The sequence below is a fragment of the Schistocerca cancellata genome, chromosome 3 (assembly GCF_023864275.1).
Source record: "Schistocerca cancellata isolate TAMUIC-IGC-003103 chromosome 3, iqSchCanc2.1, whole genome shotgun sequence".
In the NCBI taxonomy this organism is placed as follows: Eukaryota; Metazoa; Arthropoda; class Insecta; order Orthoptera; family Acrididae; genus Schistocerca; species Schistocerca cancellata.
In genome coordinates this window covers 293,169,601-293,185,132 of record NC_064628.1, presented here as the reverse complement: position 1 = coordinate 293,185,132, position 15,532 = coordinate 293,169,601, and the positions used below count along the sequence as shown (strand labels likewise).

Sequence of the window (15,532 nt, the reverse complement as noted above, 5' to 3'; positions counted from 1 at the left end):
AGGGAGAACTGATAGAGGTAGTCAAGGAGCCTTCCACCACACACCATCAGGTGGCTTACGGAGTATGGATGTAGATGTAGGTGTAGATACCTTTCGAATAGTAAAAAGGCAGCATTAAGTCTTTGAACAAGATCCTGAACGTGAGCTTTCCATGACAGTTTACTATCTATCTGAACATCTAGGAATTTGAACTATTCAGTTTCACTAATCATATGCCCACCTTTGAAATTGAAACATCAGGTTTTGTTGAATTGTGTGTTAGAAACTGTAAAAACTGAGTCTCGCTGTGATTTAGCCGTAGTTTATTTTCTACAAGCCATGAACTTAGGTCATGAACTGCACTATTTGAAACCGAGCCAATGTTGCGCACAACATACTTTGCTACCAAATTGTTTGCATCATCAGCAAACAGAAATATTGTAGAGTTACTCGTAATACTAGAGGACATATCATTTATATAAATGAGGAACAGGAGTGGCCCCAACTCTGATCCCTGGGGCACCCCCACTTGGCTGTACCCCACTCAGACACCCACATCACAGGCATTCTCAGCATTGTGAATAATGACCTTTTGCTGTCTATTGCTAAAGTAAGAGGGGGACCAATTGTGAGCTACTCCCTGTATTCCGTAATGGTCCAACTTGCAGAGAAATATTGTGTGATCAACACAATCAAATGCCTTAGTTAAATCAAAAAATATACGTAACGTTTGGAACCTTTTGTTTACCCCATCCAGTACCTCAGAGAAAAAAGAGAATATAGCATTTTCCATTGTTAAACGACATCTAAAGCCAAACTGTACATTTGATAGTAAATCGTGTTTTTTTGGGTTAGGTGGGATGGGGAACTGAGAAAATTGTTGATTCCTGGGGCGTTACACTATGCATAAGTGCTTGTAGGGTATTAATGATAACCATTACAAGAACAAAATGTGACACAGTACTGCACTTGAGTCAATTGTTCATGACGTGAACAGCAAGTGAATGACGAAATCTGAGTTGCTGACCAAAATACCATACTTGTAAAAAATAATGATACACCTAAGATTTATGAATATCCCTTTCTGCGTTTGGAAACTTGTAAAAATTTTTTGTAGTTCAGTATGAAGCCATACTGAAGAGAATAACTTTACTAAAAATATAATTGCACAAATGCGGAAGTTACCCAAAGAATACAGTGTAGAGCTAACATCAGAAATAGAAAATTCAATGTGTACAAAGCGAATGTAGGAGATAAGAAACTTCCCAGATATGTGGAATCACAAATAAACTTGGCAGCTCTGGATTCTAGAATTTGACGTCAGTACTGTAGAGACAAGGAATAAAAATCTCTGCATGCCAAAAAATGCTACATGATCTCTAGTTTCAAATTTGATGATAATGCTTCACACAGTAACATATCTCTTTGCTTTATATTATAATAATACAGAGTTATTCTAAATGATGGACCCATTTTCAAAAATTCGTATGTATTCAAGTACAAATTCAAAATGAACAAGCTTTATACCAATGAAAAAAGAAAGTTTCAAAGCTTTTTCCCTGATGTTTGACATCAGTTTAATAAATTTAATAATTTGTAATAATTCATAATTAATTAGTTTTTAATAGTTATTTAATAATTAGAAATGTGGTAAATGTTATAAATATTCAATGTGGCCATCATTGGTTGCATGGCAAACATCGACGCGGTAGCCAAATTCATCCCACACACGTGAAAGCGTATCTGCTGTTACTGAGTGCTCGGTAGTAGTGATACGGTTCCGCAGATCGTTCAGATTACTTACAAATTATTAAAATAATATCAAACAGTATTTTTAAAAAAAACCTTGAAACTTCCTTTCTTCGTTGGTATAAAGCTCATTTTGGATTTGTACTTGAATAAATATGAAGTTTTGAAAATGGGTCCATCCTTTAGAATAACCCTGCATATTCCCCGATTATTTCTAAATCTGATTTTGTTTCTCAAACTACAAGTTTCGAAAATGCAACAAATGCGGATTTAATTTCTGAAAAGAAAAACTCAAAACACATATTAGTGGCAATGGTGAATCCAACTCGATAGTCATATGTGAATGGACTCAACCAGATTATTCGCTAATTATGATACAAGACAATATGGCAGCAATACTCTTATAAAATATTCTTCAGCATCTGTACTAGTGCAATTACAAGCAGAAGTAGCTTGAATAGTGGAGAGTTATTTTAAAACACATGTATGCAACTCTTTGGAAATTCTTACTACACAAGTTCGTGATTCAATATGTATGAGACTTCACCTTGTAGCATCGTGAACTCTGTTATGATCAATAAATCTTTCTGACATCATTCTAAAGTTTTGAAGTAGCTTCAGGAATAATCTAAAAGAAATTTGTTGTTGACTATCTGTGCTAACATCTTCTCTTGATACAGTCACAAATTATATTTACTCTTTTTCTTCTGTACTGATGCCAAGCAGACAAGTCTGAACTCCAGCATTACCAACATAACTACCACCACATTCATTTTAAAGACAAAAATTGGTTTCAGTTTAAATAAAATGTCAAAACTGAATGTATGCTGATGTCACTGTGTAGACAGTCATTTGTGAAATTTGTTTTGCTGTGCTGGTTTCAAGAAACAAGTTTCACAACCCACGTGTGTCTGTCTAAAGAAGAAAACAGCAAGCACTCAATTGTTAAAAATTAAATTCTGTACCATAGAAAAAATCACAAGAGACTAATGATACTAAAATGGAGGAAAATGTAAAGGGAGGGAAAGTGAAGGGGGGAGGATATTGAGAAGATAAGCATAAACTGATACAAGCACACAGGTGGAAGGGAAGATTCTGTATTAAAGTATAGAGTAGGAAAAGGGATAATAAACAAATATGAATCAAACCAGAGGAAATAAGAAGACCCAAAATGTGTTACTCAAACAATGAAAAATCCAGGATTTTGTCCAGGATATTGTTGCTCTTACATAGCTGCCACCCTTGAAAAGAGGCTGTAGATTTCAGAAATTTTCTTACATTACATAAAGATTTTCCAGAAATAAAAACAACTGTAATGAAAAAATGAAGTTAAGCAGAAAATACTTTTTAGTTTAGTAAACATCAAGGGTGCTTGAGAAACATTCTGTGATTTTCAAATACTGCAAAATCAACAGACACATAAAACAATATCAAGTTACATTCATAAATGAGAGGCCTGTCTTTAGTGTTTTATACAGAAATACTCACAATCCTGCCTCATCCACTGCCTCTTCTTCTTCCTGGATTTGCCTATACTTGTATAATACAGAATCTGGATTCTCATTGCTTACTGAAGATAATTTTCTCATGAGTGATAATCTTCTTGCTTTGCTTGTAGCCGTAATCCAATCCTTTGTGAAATTAGTGTTTATGAAAAGGCTACAGATAACTTCATAAAATTTTATAACAACAGATTTTTGGAACTTGGTATGATGAATGAAGCTTCTAGTGTGTACTCCAGTGGTACTAGCATCATCGCCTTTGTGAGATTTATTTATTTATTTATTTTTTTAATTTCAATTCCAGGTTTATTCCTGTCCTTTAAGCTGACACGCAGAGAATGAAAAATTTTTGTTGTCACTCAGCATGACCTCTCTTAGTACACCATGGTAACAAAATCGTTTGTAGACAGTTGTACTATGTACTCAGTAAGGAAATCATTATAGTTTATAAAAACATTTTAATGGCATATGATTAACAAAAAGTGAACACTACATTTTCCAATTTTTTTATAACATAAAATTGAAAAATGTGTATTTCCCCAATTTTTTAGTAACTTCCCATAACTCCGTAAATCTGTAACAATTAAAATCTGTGATAGTTGGTAGCCATGCTCTCGGTGTGTGCATGTGCAACATTTGTGTTAAAATGTCAGACAAATGGCTCTAAGTGGTGAAAGTAATATTTGGATCACTCCTGTTGCATTTTCAACTGCAGGCTAGTATATGTTGTTAGTACATGTAGTTTTGTGTGTGGCTGTTCATTCTGACTGCTACAAGTACTTGTGTGGTTGTGGTGTCATTATCAGATCATGTTGCTTTGGTGAAATAATAATAATAACTTTAATTTCCACTAATAACTAACAGTCTTATAGACATTTTTTCTACATTCACGTTAATATTAGATCATCAAACGTAATGTAATATGTCCGAAAAATAGCAAATGAGCCAATACACTTCAGATGCTTAAAAAATAGTGACTTGATAGCAACAGGAGATTTTAATGTAGAATTCTTTGTAAATTATCTCCTTGAAACAATGTAAGCATCTGAAGCATACCTAAATCATGTCCCCATTGTATCCTCGCCAGAGGCACAACTTCAACCATCATCCTAATTAACAACATTTTTGTTAGTCAGAGTAAAGTCAACTATACCACAGTTGGAAAAAATAAGACAAGGGCTGATCTACAAGGACAGACTGATTTTCTTCCAATAGCTTCCATGATAGTTTCCTGTACTATTGGACAAAGAAAAACAAAAGTGCTCAGTTATATCATGCAAGAACCGTGGACACAAACCCAGAGAAACACACGCAAATTATATACATTTATTCAGCAATAAATTACCAGTAAATAACTGTCTGAATAGTTTACAAAAATTTTCAAATACAGTGACTTCGGCACACGACAAACGGCATAGTCTCCAAACAAACAGCCCCTACAGTCATGCTGGCCACTGCTTTCAAAAAACACATTAATACATGTCAGGTACAGGCAAAATGTGAAATAGACATATATTATAAAATTGTGAAACATAGAGTGGCAATAATCGTTCAACATAATTAAAAGGAAATCTGCTTGACACTCATTTAGCCAGTCTTACAGTGAAAATCAAATTATATTAGAAGAATTTAAAAACCAGTAATAAAACTTAATATTTATTAAAAAGTTTATGCCCAGTAATTTTTAAAAGAAAATACACTTTACGTTAAGGTAGAATGTTAATGCTTGTAACATATATAAACTAAATTTCGGATCGGTCTAATCAGTTTTCAAAAAACCACAAGGCGTTACAAGCTAGCTTCAGTCTTTCATAATTTGCCTCAAGCATCATAACCATTTAAGTTCAAAATTAACTACAGAAAGTTTAATGGCACTAAAATAAGTGGGCCAACACAATGAGAACATTTAAAAGGAATTGTGTCATCAAACACATAATGAATTTTAAAAAGTTTAACCTCTATTCTTAAAACAACAAATTCTTAAACCAACGAAAGCCTTAGGGCCAGTCAAATTCAGGAACTTCAAAGTCCAGACACACACCCGAACGTTCAGAGCACAAATGACCCTCTCTTGCCTAATGCCAATGAAAAACTATTTGCATGCAAACATAGTGCTCACCAGGGACTGTACTATTGCTTTATTCTCCGTCAGCAAACATATCTTGAGAAGCATCCACACTAGGTGACTAACATACGGAACAGTTGACAACTCATGTGGTGTTTCTGATTGCCTTATCTGGCAGCTATCTGCTATGGCTACCATCTGTATGCTATACTCTACTGCAAGGTGCACTACCATGGCCTAGGAACAATACCACACACCCAACTGCCAGAGCGCCACCATACAACTCCACAGGCTCTTCCCTCAACTCAAAACAACAGACTTGGTGATGCAGACACTACTCGTCCAGCATCATATAGAACACTCCTGGCAGACAGGACCCACAGACTCCTTAGCCTGGCCATGTGTGTTCCTTTATTTCAGAGTGTTGTAACTCTGTTGCCTCCTAGCAAGGCAGTAAGGGTAGCGTGGCCTCGAGTTCAGCCTGAGATCTTTGACAATTGATCCTGGACTGCCTCAGTTTGAAAAGAGTGGGTTTTTATGTGTAATGTTGTAGGCGGCAGAACTCCCGTATCAGTAGGTTGGTAGTAATGGTCAATTTTGTAGACACTCTTGCATTTCACATAATGAACAAAGGAGGTGATGCGAGAGGAGCAGTACGTCACAATAAAATTCTGTGTTCATTTAAATCATGCGGCCATTGTAACATAAGAAAAGCTACAGCAAGCATATGGTGAAGATGCATTATCTCATGCAACAGTGTTCCAATGGTTCAAGGGCTTCAAAGAAGGCCGACTTGTCTGTATTAAGCAAGATGGGCGTAGTGTTTTGACTTCTGCTATGACTGAAGTCAGCATCAGCACAACTGCTGTGATTGTATGTTGGGATCAGCAGATAATTTTATCTAACCTCAGTGAAGTGCTGAGAATTTCATATAGGAGTACTTTTGCGATTATGAATTATCATCTCCATATACCTGTGTTTTTGCCCGTTGGGTGCCACATCTGTTGACCCCTGAGCAAAAAGCTGTGCTTATGGAGACAAGGCATAAGGTGCTGCATCTCCTTGATGATGGAGAGGATGTGTTTCTGGCATTGATCATCACGGTGATAAGTCATGGCTGCATCATTATGATCGTGAAGGAAAATGAGCCAGCATAGTGTGGAAACAGCAAAAAAGGCTAAAGTTATTCCATCTGCAGGGAAAGTGGTGGTGATAACATTTTTTTACTGTCATGAAATGATTTACCAGCATGCAGTTCCCACTCACACTACTGCTACAGCAACATACTACATATCAGTATTGGCTAAACTGAGGAAGCAAATTGCAAGGAAACAACCAGAATATTCTTGGACAGAGTGGTGACTGCATCATGACAGTGAGCAGCACCCTATCACGTATCAAGTTACGTAGTTTCTGGCTCGTTTCAGTATCACCTTTGTACCTTATGGCAGCGATCTTTGCATTCTGTGATACTTATTTCATCACTAAAGGCAAAGCTTTGGGGTATTAGGTTTGAGACCTCTGAAGCAGTGAACAAGAAAAGTGAGGTAATTCTCAAGGACCTGACAAAGAATGGCATGCACTTTGTGTTTTAGGACTGGCAGACATGCTTTAATGACTGAATCGTGAATATATTGCCAACAGAGAGAAAGTCATCTTAGTAAGAATTTTAACAAGTAGAGCCTGCAAACCTAGGTGAAGATGTCCGGTGCTTGACACTTTCACCAGACCAATATGAGGTTGGGGGCATTAGGAAACTGCTGATATCAAGTTGGCTGATTGCAAATTATAGGTAAAAAATGTGACACAGTCACATCAACCTGTAAGTTAACATCCTCAGTACAGTATAAAGAGGCCACCAGTTGATGATCAGGGCAGAATTCAACAGTTTGATAGTTCCTGCCAGCAGATGAGCCTCAGGTGTCTGTTGGCTGAGAGCAAAAAGTTATGTGAGTGAAATAATGTCTTCAGTTAAGTTTGTACACTAAGAAGCACTTGCATTCTTGTCATTATGTACCTCTGGACTGTGGGTAGTTGGTTTGTCATGGCTTACTTGTACCTATGACTGATTGTCACTTACAGTGTGACATGTAATGGAACCGGGGTGGGGGTTCGATTTGATCAATAGGAAACTGGCCACTTTCCATGGTTCAAGTCAAAGTGATAGGCCAGGCAGGCTATTTGTTCTAGTAAATTGAGTATCCAGTAAGTCTCATCTATGTTATTCACTCATAGAAATTATGACCCAGTGTCAATGTTCTTCAGCATGTTCATGTAAACTCAGGAAGAAGTAATAAAATCAGACCAAGGTACCAACTCAGAAGCTCGTTTCTTCATTTCTACCTTCCTAACCTGCTACACAAGTCTTTCTGTACTGTCTCCAATTAATCTTAGCTAGACTCTCCACCAACTTATTCCTTTGCACGAAGCCACTCATTTGTCAGAGAGTCCGTAGACCTGAAAAATCTCCCATCACTTCCTATTCGCCTAAGAGATTCACATAAGTATGTTGCAACCCCATCGGGTTACGACAACACCATAAAAATTGCATTCAAGTAGGAGGGGAGTATTTTGAAAAATATGATGTAAACATTGAAATGGAGTAATAACCATTCATGGAAAAAAATCAGTCTTAGTTTTTGTTGATCAGCCCTCATAATGCCTAGTCTGACCAAGATGGGCCACAGTGAAAAACTACAACAATAATGAATAATGAAGCTATTCAGGTATTCATGTCATTCTTTCAAGAAACTAATAATGGAGGCCAGTGTGTCTTGGAGAAGATGCTAACTCAAAATACAGTTTGTCCTTAACTGAGATAACAATTTTGGAAAGCATGTTTCCGAAAATATTACAGAATCCAACCTACAAAGTGTGTTAAAAACTTAAAGGCATAAGTGTATCTTTTGAGACAAAGAGACAACACAAATAGCATCAATACATTCTAAACCTGCACAGTAAAGGCATTATAAACACTACTGTAAGATACTAGCCCAAGTAAAAAAACAAGTACATGCTTAGTGCCTGAAATTGTTAACTCGTCTCTGGTTGTGATTACAGTTGTCAGAGCTGCACCTTTTTGGAATAGGAAGGGAAAGAAATAAAATTTTAAGGGGGACTAGGATTGGAACAGATCTTCAGTTTGATAAAGAAATTAAATGACTTAATTATGGCATATTGCATCAGCATAAAGAAATGTTGGTTAAAAATTTTATTTCCACTCAGTTTTGTCTCAGCCAATGTGAAATGCCTACTATCTTTATCACATAAAACATTTGAAGGCAGAGAAGTAAAATTAATGAACTACTTAACTTCATTAATGTTTTAAGTAAATTACTGGTATAGATGTGTTAAGTGTTACAGAATTTACATTAGTGTTCAAAGCAGAAATGGAGAGAGGAGGTGATGCCACAATTATTAGGAAATATCATAAATTTAAAAACAGATATATTCATAAATTTTACTTACAGCAAGCACGTGTGACAGAAGTAGAATTTCATAATAAATTCTTTATAAGTATGTACTGAGTACCTTCAGGTTATTTTAACCCATTCATCAATAGCTGTGAAGCTCTGTTGGCATATTTAACAGTGAAATACAAAGAAATAGTGACTTATAGTTATTTTAATGTAGGTTCTCTTTAAAACACTTCCAGTAAGACTTTATTACAATCTGCGTTATTCAGCTTAATTCCTGCCATAAACTTTCTAACTAGTGTAGGTAATTGCTTACAAAATACCATTGATAGTATCTCTACAGAAAGCTCTAATGAACAAAATTATATTAGAAAGCAAATAGTCAACAGCCTCTAAGACCATGACATGCAGTTTCTTTTGTTAATAATGAACAGGATATAAAATCTACTAAATCTGAGTTCAAGAGGGTAGTCAGTAAACCAAAACTGGATTATTTTGGGCAATTCCTCATGGATATGAACTAGAGTGAGATATACAGTGCTCTTGGCATGAATGAAAAATGCAAGACCAAAGTCTACAGAGAAGCCAATGATTATTCGTGGAATAAAGGTGTCTTGTAAGACCAAAAAAACTGCATGTGCTAATCAGAACCAGCTCTTATATTGATGCTATAACTCATTACAAGATATACTGCAAAATATGGAACAGATAGATTGCTACTCACCACATAGAAAAGGCATTGAGTTGGAGACAGGCACAACGAAAAAGTATGGTATTAAAATAGCTGTCCTCCTTTAGAAGTTGACCCCCCCCCCCCCTCCAACACACACACACACACACACACACACACACACACACACACACACACACACACACACACACGACCTATGACCATAACCACTAAGGCCCAACTGCGACTGCATGTGACATGAGCAGCAGTCTAACTGGTGTGGGGTGAATGAAGAGGCATGGGGGAGAGGGGGGGGGGGGGAGGTAGCAGGGTAGGGTGGAAAAAGATGCTAGTGCCACTTGTTGGTGTGCAGGGACACGGTAGGGACAGGATAGAGCTGCTAGGTGCAGTTACATTGGTGGGATAGAAGGCATGTGTAATATTGGCGATGGGATAGCAGCAGGTGCAGGACAGGGACCAGTGAAGATTGAGGCCAGGGGTGTTATGGAAAGGAAGGGTGTATTGTATGGAGAGTTCCCACCTGCACCATTCGGAAAAGGTGGTGTTGATGGGAAGAATACAGATAGCACATATTGTTAAACAGTTGTTAAATTAAATCACATTGTGTTTGATGACATGTTCAGCAGCTCGGTGGTCCATATGACTAATGGCCACAGTTTGGCAGTAACCATACATTCAGACAGATACAGTAGTTTGTTAGTCATCATGCCCATGTAGAATGCTATACAGTGGTTGCAGCTAAGTTTATAGAACATGGGGTTCCAGAATCAATGTTTTTGTGTCTTGCTGATTCCCAAGTTGTGCATGAATAATACTTTGTTGACACAACACCGTAAGAGATTCTAATAGACACAACTAAAGGATCCACATGATCTGATATAAATGTGACAGAATCAGACTCTGTTGGGATGTTACTTCCAGGCACTGGTTCACAATCTAAGTTCCACAGAAGAATAGTGGTTCACACACTACATTCCACAGAAGAATACCAGTCATGAGTCCTGATAAGGCCAATGTCGAAGAACTTGAAGGCTCTGAGGGTGATGGCTGGCAACCTGGTGTTGCTCTTGTTCAGTATCTTCCACGGTGGCAGCTGGAGCAGTATCATGGTGTGTTGTAGATGCAGAGGCTATGCTCAGGTAAATAGAGCCAGTGATCTCAGAGAGATGGGCCACTGGGTGCAGCCAGACAGCATTGTAAATATTCGTCTAGTGGAAGGATACTTGACCAGTGGTCAGTGAGCGTGTGACTTGTGGATGCAGCATAGTGCCCACAATTGCAGTGGCGTCATCCTTGATGCACAGGCTGCTGCTGGTGAGGCTGCTGCCTCTAGTGGCTGCCTCTAGTTGGCTTATCAACACGCATACTTATGTTTTTGGCTGTGATGTTGCCATAAGTGCAGTGCTTGCACTGACCAGTGTTTGAACTGCCTGTGGTGCTGCAGCATCAGAATCTACAATCATGCTCATAAATTGAGGATAATTCTTATACATGGTGAAACAACTCTCTGGTGGGCAGTTTGCGGGTTTAAATCACCTTTGGGAATGACCATGCAGTGGATTTGGCCTGCGGTTGTCGCACGGTGGCACTGGCAGCAGTCCACATATGCAGAGGTGTGTTGGTGCATGTCAGAGTACGGTGCAGTGAGTAAGAGAGCACACGTTTTCAGACGTGCTAATGGAGACTGTGTGTTGAAAATGGCTCAAAGAACACACATTGATGACGTTATGAGGGTAGAAGAGTAGGGCAACTGGAGGCTGGTCAAACACAGCAGGTCATAGCACGGGCCCTCCTTGTGCTACAAAGTGTGATCTCAAGATTATGACAATGATTCCAGCAGACAGGAAACATGTCCAGGCACTACAGTATGGGATGTCCTCAGTGTACAACACCACAAGAAGACCGATATCTCACCATCAGAAGCCCGCAGATGGCCACGGAGTACTGCAGGTTGCCTTACTCGGGACCTTACCGCAGCCACTGGAACAGTTGTCTCCAGACACACAATGTACAGACAACTGAACAGAATGGTTTATTCGCCCAGAGACCTGCAAGGTGCATTCCACTGACCCCTGGTCACAGGAGAGCCCGTAAAGTTTGGTGTCAAGAACACAGTACATGTGGTCATTGGAACAGTGGTTCCAGGGTATGTTCAAGGACGAGTCCAGGTATAGTCTGAACAGTGATTCTTGCTGGGTTTTCATCTGGTGTGAATCAGGAACCAGATACCAACCCCTTAATGTCCTTGAAAGGGACCTGTATGGAGGTCATGGTTTGATGGTGTGGGGTGGGGTTATGATTGGTGCACATACACCCCTGCGTGTCTTTGACAGAGGAACTGTAATGGGTCAGGTGTATCGGGACGTCATTTTGCATCAGTATGTCCGCCTTTTCAGGGTTGCAGTGGGTCCCACCTTCCTCCTGATGGATGGTAACGCACAACCCCACCAAGCTGCCACCTTGGGGGAGTACCTTGAAACAGAAGATATCAGGCGAATGAAGTGGCCTGCCTGTTCTCCAGACGTATACTCCATCGAGCACATCTGGAATGCACTCGGTCAACGTATCGCTGTACGTCTTCAAACCCCTACGACACTTCAGGAGCTCTGACAGGCACTGGTGCAAGAATGGGAGACTATACCCCAGCAGCTGCTCGACCACTTGATCCAGAGTAGTTGTGTGGCCTGTGTACATGTGCATGGTGATCATATCCCGTATTGATGTCGGGGTGCAGTGGCGTTTTGTAGCGCATGTGTTTTGGGATGGTTTTCTCAACTAATCACCAATACTGTGGACTTGCAGATCTTTGTGAAGTGTGTTCCCTGTGTGCCTTTGCTATTAGTGCCAGTTTTGTGCAGTGCCATGTTGTGTGGCACCACATTCTGCAATTATCCTTAATTTATGAGAATGAGTGTGCATCATGTTGAACCTTGCTCTTACGCCTGTTGTATCAGCAAAGTATTATTTATGTAGCACTTGGGAATCCGCAATTATTGCATGTGTGTCTACCACTGCAGGATACAAAACAATGTTTGTGGAACCCCCACGTCATGGATGTTGTACCAGTAGCTGTAGTAGCAGCAGGTAAATGGCAAGGATATAATGACTGTCATTATTCGTTTTAGTTTTATCCACTTACTTACGCTGTTTAAGCTCCCATGCACAGACTAATTTCAAGAACCACAGAGTGCTTTTTCTGGAAGGCAGCCCATTTTGAGTCTTGATATCAGTGCTTTTAACCTAAACTGTTTTGCATAAAGAAAAGAAAGAAGACTCTCTCCCCCCTCTCTCTCCCCCCCTCCCTCTCTCTCTCCCCCCTCCCTCTCTCTCTCTCTCTCTCTCTCTCTCTCTCTCTCTCTCTCTCTCTCCCCCCCTCCCTCTCTCTCTCTCCCTCCCTCCCTCTCTCCCTCCCTCCCTCAACCTAACTCCTCCAGTCCTCCCCCCATCACACCCGTCCCTCCCTCTTCTCCTCCCTCCCTCCCTCCCTCCCAGACATGAGATGTTTGCTGTGTCTAATATTCCTTTAATCATTATGAATGAGCTCAGTGTACTTGATTTTTATCTGTAACTTACACAGAAATATCTGTCATTCACTGTGAAGCAGATGTTTCTTAGCACTGTCCCACTTGGAATTGCTACTGTTGTAGATCAGTGTCATCATATCACTATCTCATTGAATACTGAGGTTGGTGTCAAGTGCAATTACATTTTCTTCTTCTGTTTTGTTTGATAGGTAATATAAAATTTCAAATTTCACAAATATACAATCATTGTTGATGAGCACAAGCACTGTAGAAAATTTTTTACATTTTTTAAGGTATCTTGATGGTGATAATCAAGGTCTGTTTCAAGACTTTATAACCAGGTGTTTCAGTTAATTTTTTACTAAGTTTGTTTTGTGTGTAACATATTTTCCCCCCAAGAGAAGCTGCATGCCCTTTCATACCTAATTCTTTTAGTGACTTTTGAAATTCCAGTAATACAGATAGGCACCTAGACTACCTTACATTGTGTCTCTCAACCTTTTTCATAAATTGACTTCATTGCCAACTGTTTAAAATTGGCAAGAATCACTGATGTTATCTCCAAGTTTGAAGCAACATATTCTGTTCTGGATTTAGTTCTACAGACTACATGTCTATCTTCTGAAATGGTTACTAGATGAAAAATTGTGGCATTTACTCTTGGTGATATTGTTTTAGTGTTTGAATTATTTTTTATTTCAGATTAGGCCTTTACCTAAATTTGTTGCAAATTAATCTACAGCAATTTTCCCATTTCATATGATACACTATATTCAACATTATTTTACATCTACTTTTCAGATTCATAAATTGCCTTTGGCATCAACTGAATCTGCTTCTACTGCTGGAGATACAGTATCTCTTAAGGATGATTTTCCAGATGATTTGCCATTCTTCTGCTGTGTTGTGTGTCAGTCTGCTTACAAGTCTGTATCCGATTTTGTGACCCACGCATGCAAGGACGCCAGTCTCAAAGTAAGTTATCAGTTGTTTTAACGTTTCTGTGAGTATAAACAATGAAAAGAGAGAGAGAGGTAAAGAGATTTTTATATTCCTTCTGAGATGTTTGGCTTGATTGAAGTATGTAGTGTGAGTATGCGTAAGTTCTGATAGTTATATTTTTCATGTACATTAGGAAATTGAAAAGAAAAGTCACAACTAAAGTGCAGACAAAATGTACTTGTGCAGACAGCACTGTAGGGGAGGTTAACACCAGTAGTCATGGAGGTTCCAGCGTGAATGACCATTGAACATCAAGGGCGGTGCTGTTTGATAACTGAAGCCAATGCATATCTATGAAGCATACTATGCATATCTTGCATTACTTACAAGCTACACCTAGCGAATCTGCTGGTGATTGTAGTAACCGGTTATGTTTACCAGACCAATAATTTGACACATGTAGATGTTCAAAGTAAATAGCTTCTCACTAGAGTACTGAAAAAGGATCAGCCAAAACAAAACAAGTTCAGTCATGCATTGCCAAAGAGAAATCTCATAAAAAAAAGAAGGGATAAGAATATAGTGCAAGAGACAACATTGCCTACTACTACAGTAAAACTTCGTTAACACGAATCCGAAGGGACCGATAAATCAGGAGTCTGTGTTAAAAAAACTCGTGTTAAGTGAAAAACACAGATTTTGATAAGTATACATGTACAGCAGTACACTAATGTGTAATACACTACACTATCAATCACGTTATTGTAGACTTATAACACTATAAAGTGATTGTAAAATTACAAGTATTCACAAATGATGTACGTTACTTTCTTGGAAAAAATTTGGTCATGGTTCAATGACATTCATGGGAAAAATAATATTTTGTAATTTCACAACCAATTGTAATGATAGCATCCGTAAACCCAGCAGTGATGTTGGATGTTGAAGCGAACCATTCTAAACAGTCCAAGGCTGTAAACATCTCCTGACGGGTAGGTGGAATGGTATCTGTATTCTCTTCCTCTTCACTTTCTTCTGATGGCCCTTCTTGCACCTTGTTCACAGCTTTTGGCATGTCCAATTCCACAGAAGCACATATGGCAACATCGTCGTCTACACTAATGAATTCTTTGAAACTAATCCCAGGGTCGCAATGTCCTGCAGAACTGTCCATTCATCAGGTGAAGTGGCATCTTCTAACTCGTGGACATCTTCAGTGTTGCTATGTCTCCAAGCTCTGTTAAAGCACTTCCCTATATGTTGTGGCGATACTGAGTTCCAGGCTGCTGCGATGGCTTTTATTGCATCAAGCAGATTCCAATTTGGGGTTGCACTATTGTTTTTAGCAGCACGAATTGCAGCTCTTACAAGTCGCTTACGGTAAGCTCTCTGTATGAGAGAGATTATGCCTTAGTCCAAAGGCTGAAGGCGGCTTGTGGCGTTGGGTGGAAAAAACTGAACCTTTATGTTGGATAGGTTCAGATCATAAACGCTATGGGCAGTACATCTGTCCAATGTAAGAACAACATGTCTATTTTGAGCAACCATTCGACTGTTGAAACAAAGAAGTCACTTGCGAAATGATGTGCCATCGATCCAAGCTTTCTTATGGTGAGAGTAGATGCCAGGTAAAGTGTCCATATTTATGTTTTTAAAACAATGTG

The 15,532-nt window shown here is 38.9% G+C and overlaps 1 protein-coding gene across 2 annotated transcripts in view; it reads left to right on the top strand.

Moving 5' to 3' along the window:
- LOC126174990 (oocyte zinc finger protein XlCOF7.1-like) overlaps nt 1-15,532 on the top strand; it is a 76,430-nt gene that overhangs the window by 21,018 nt on the left and 39,880 nt on the right. The window contains exon 5 of one of the 2 annotated variants that reach the window (XM_049921470.1): nt 13,728-13,901. The exons of the other annotated variant lie outside the window; for it this stretch is intronic. Coding sequence (XP_049777427.1) covers nt 13,728-13,901 — 174 coding nt within the window. The remainder of the gene's footprint in view (nt 1-13,727; nt 13,902-15,532) is intronic. 2 annotated transcript variants of the gene reach the window in all.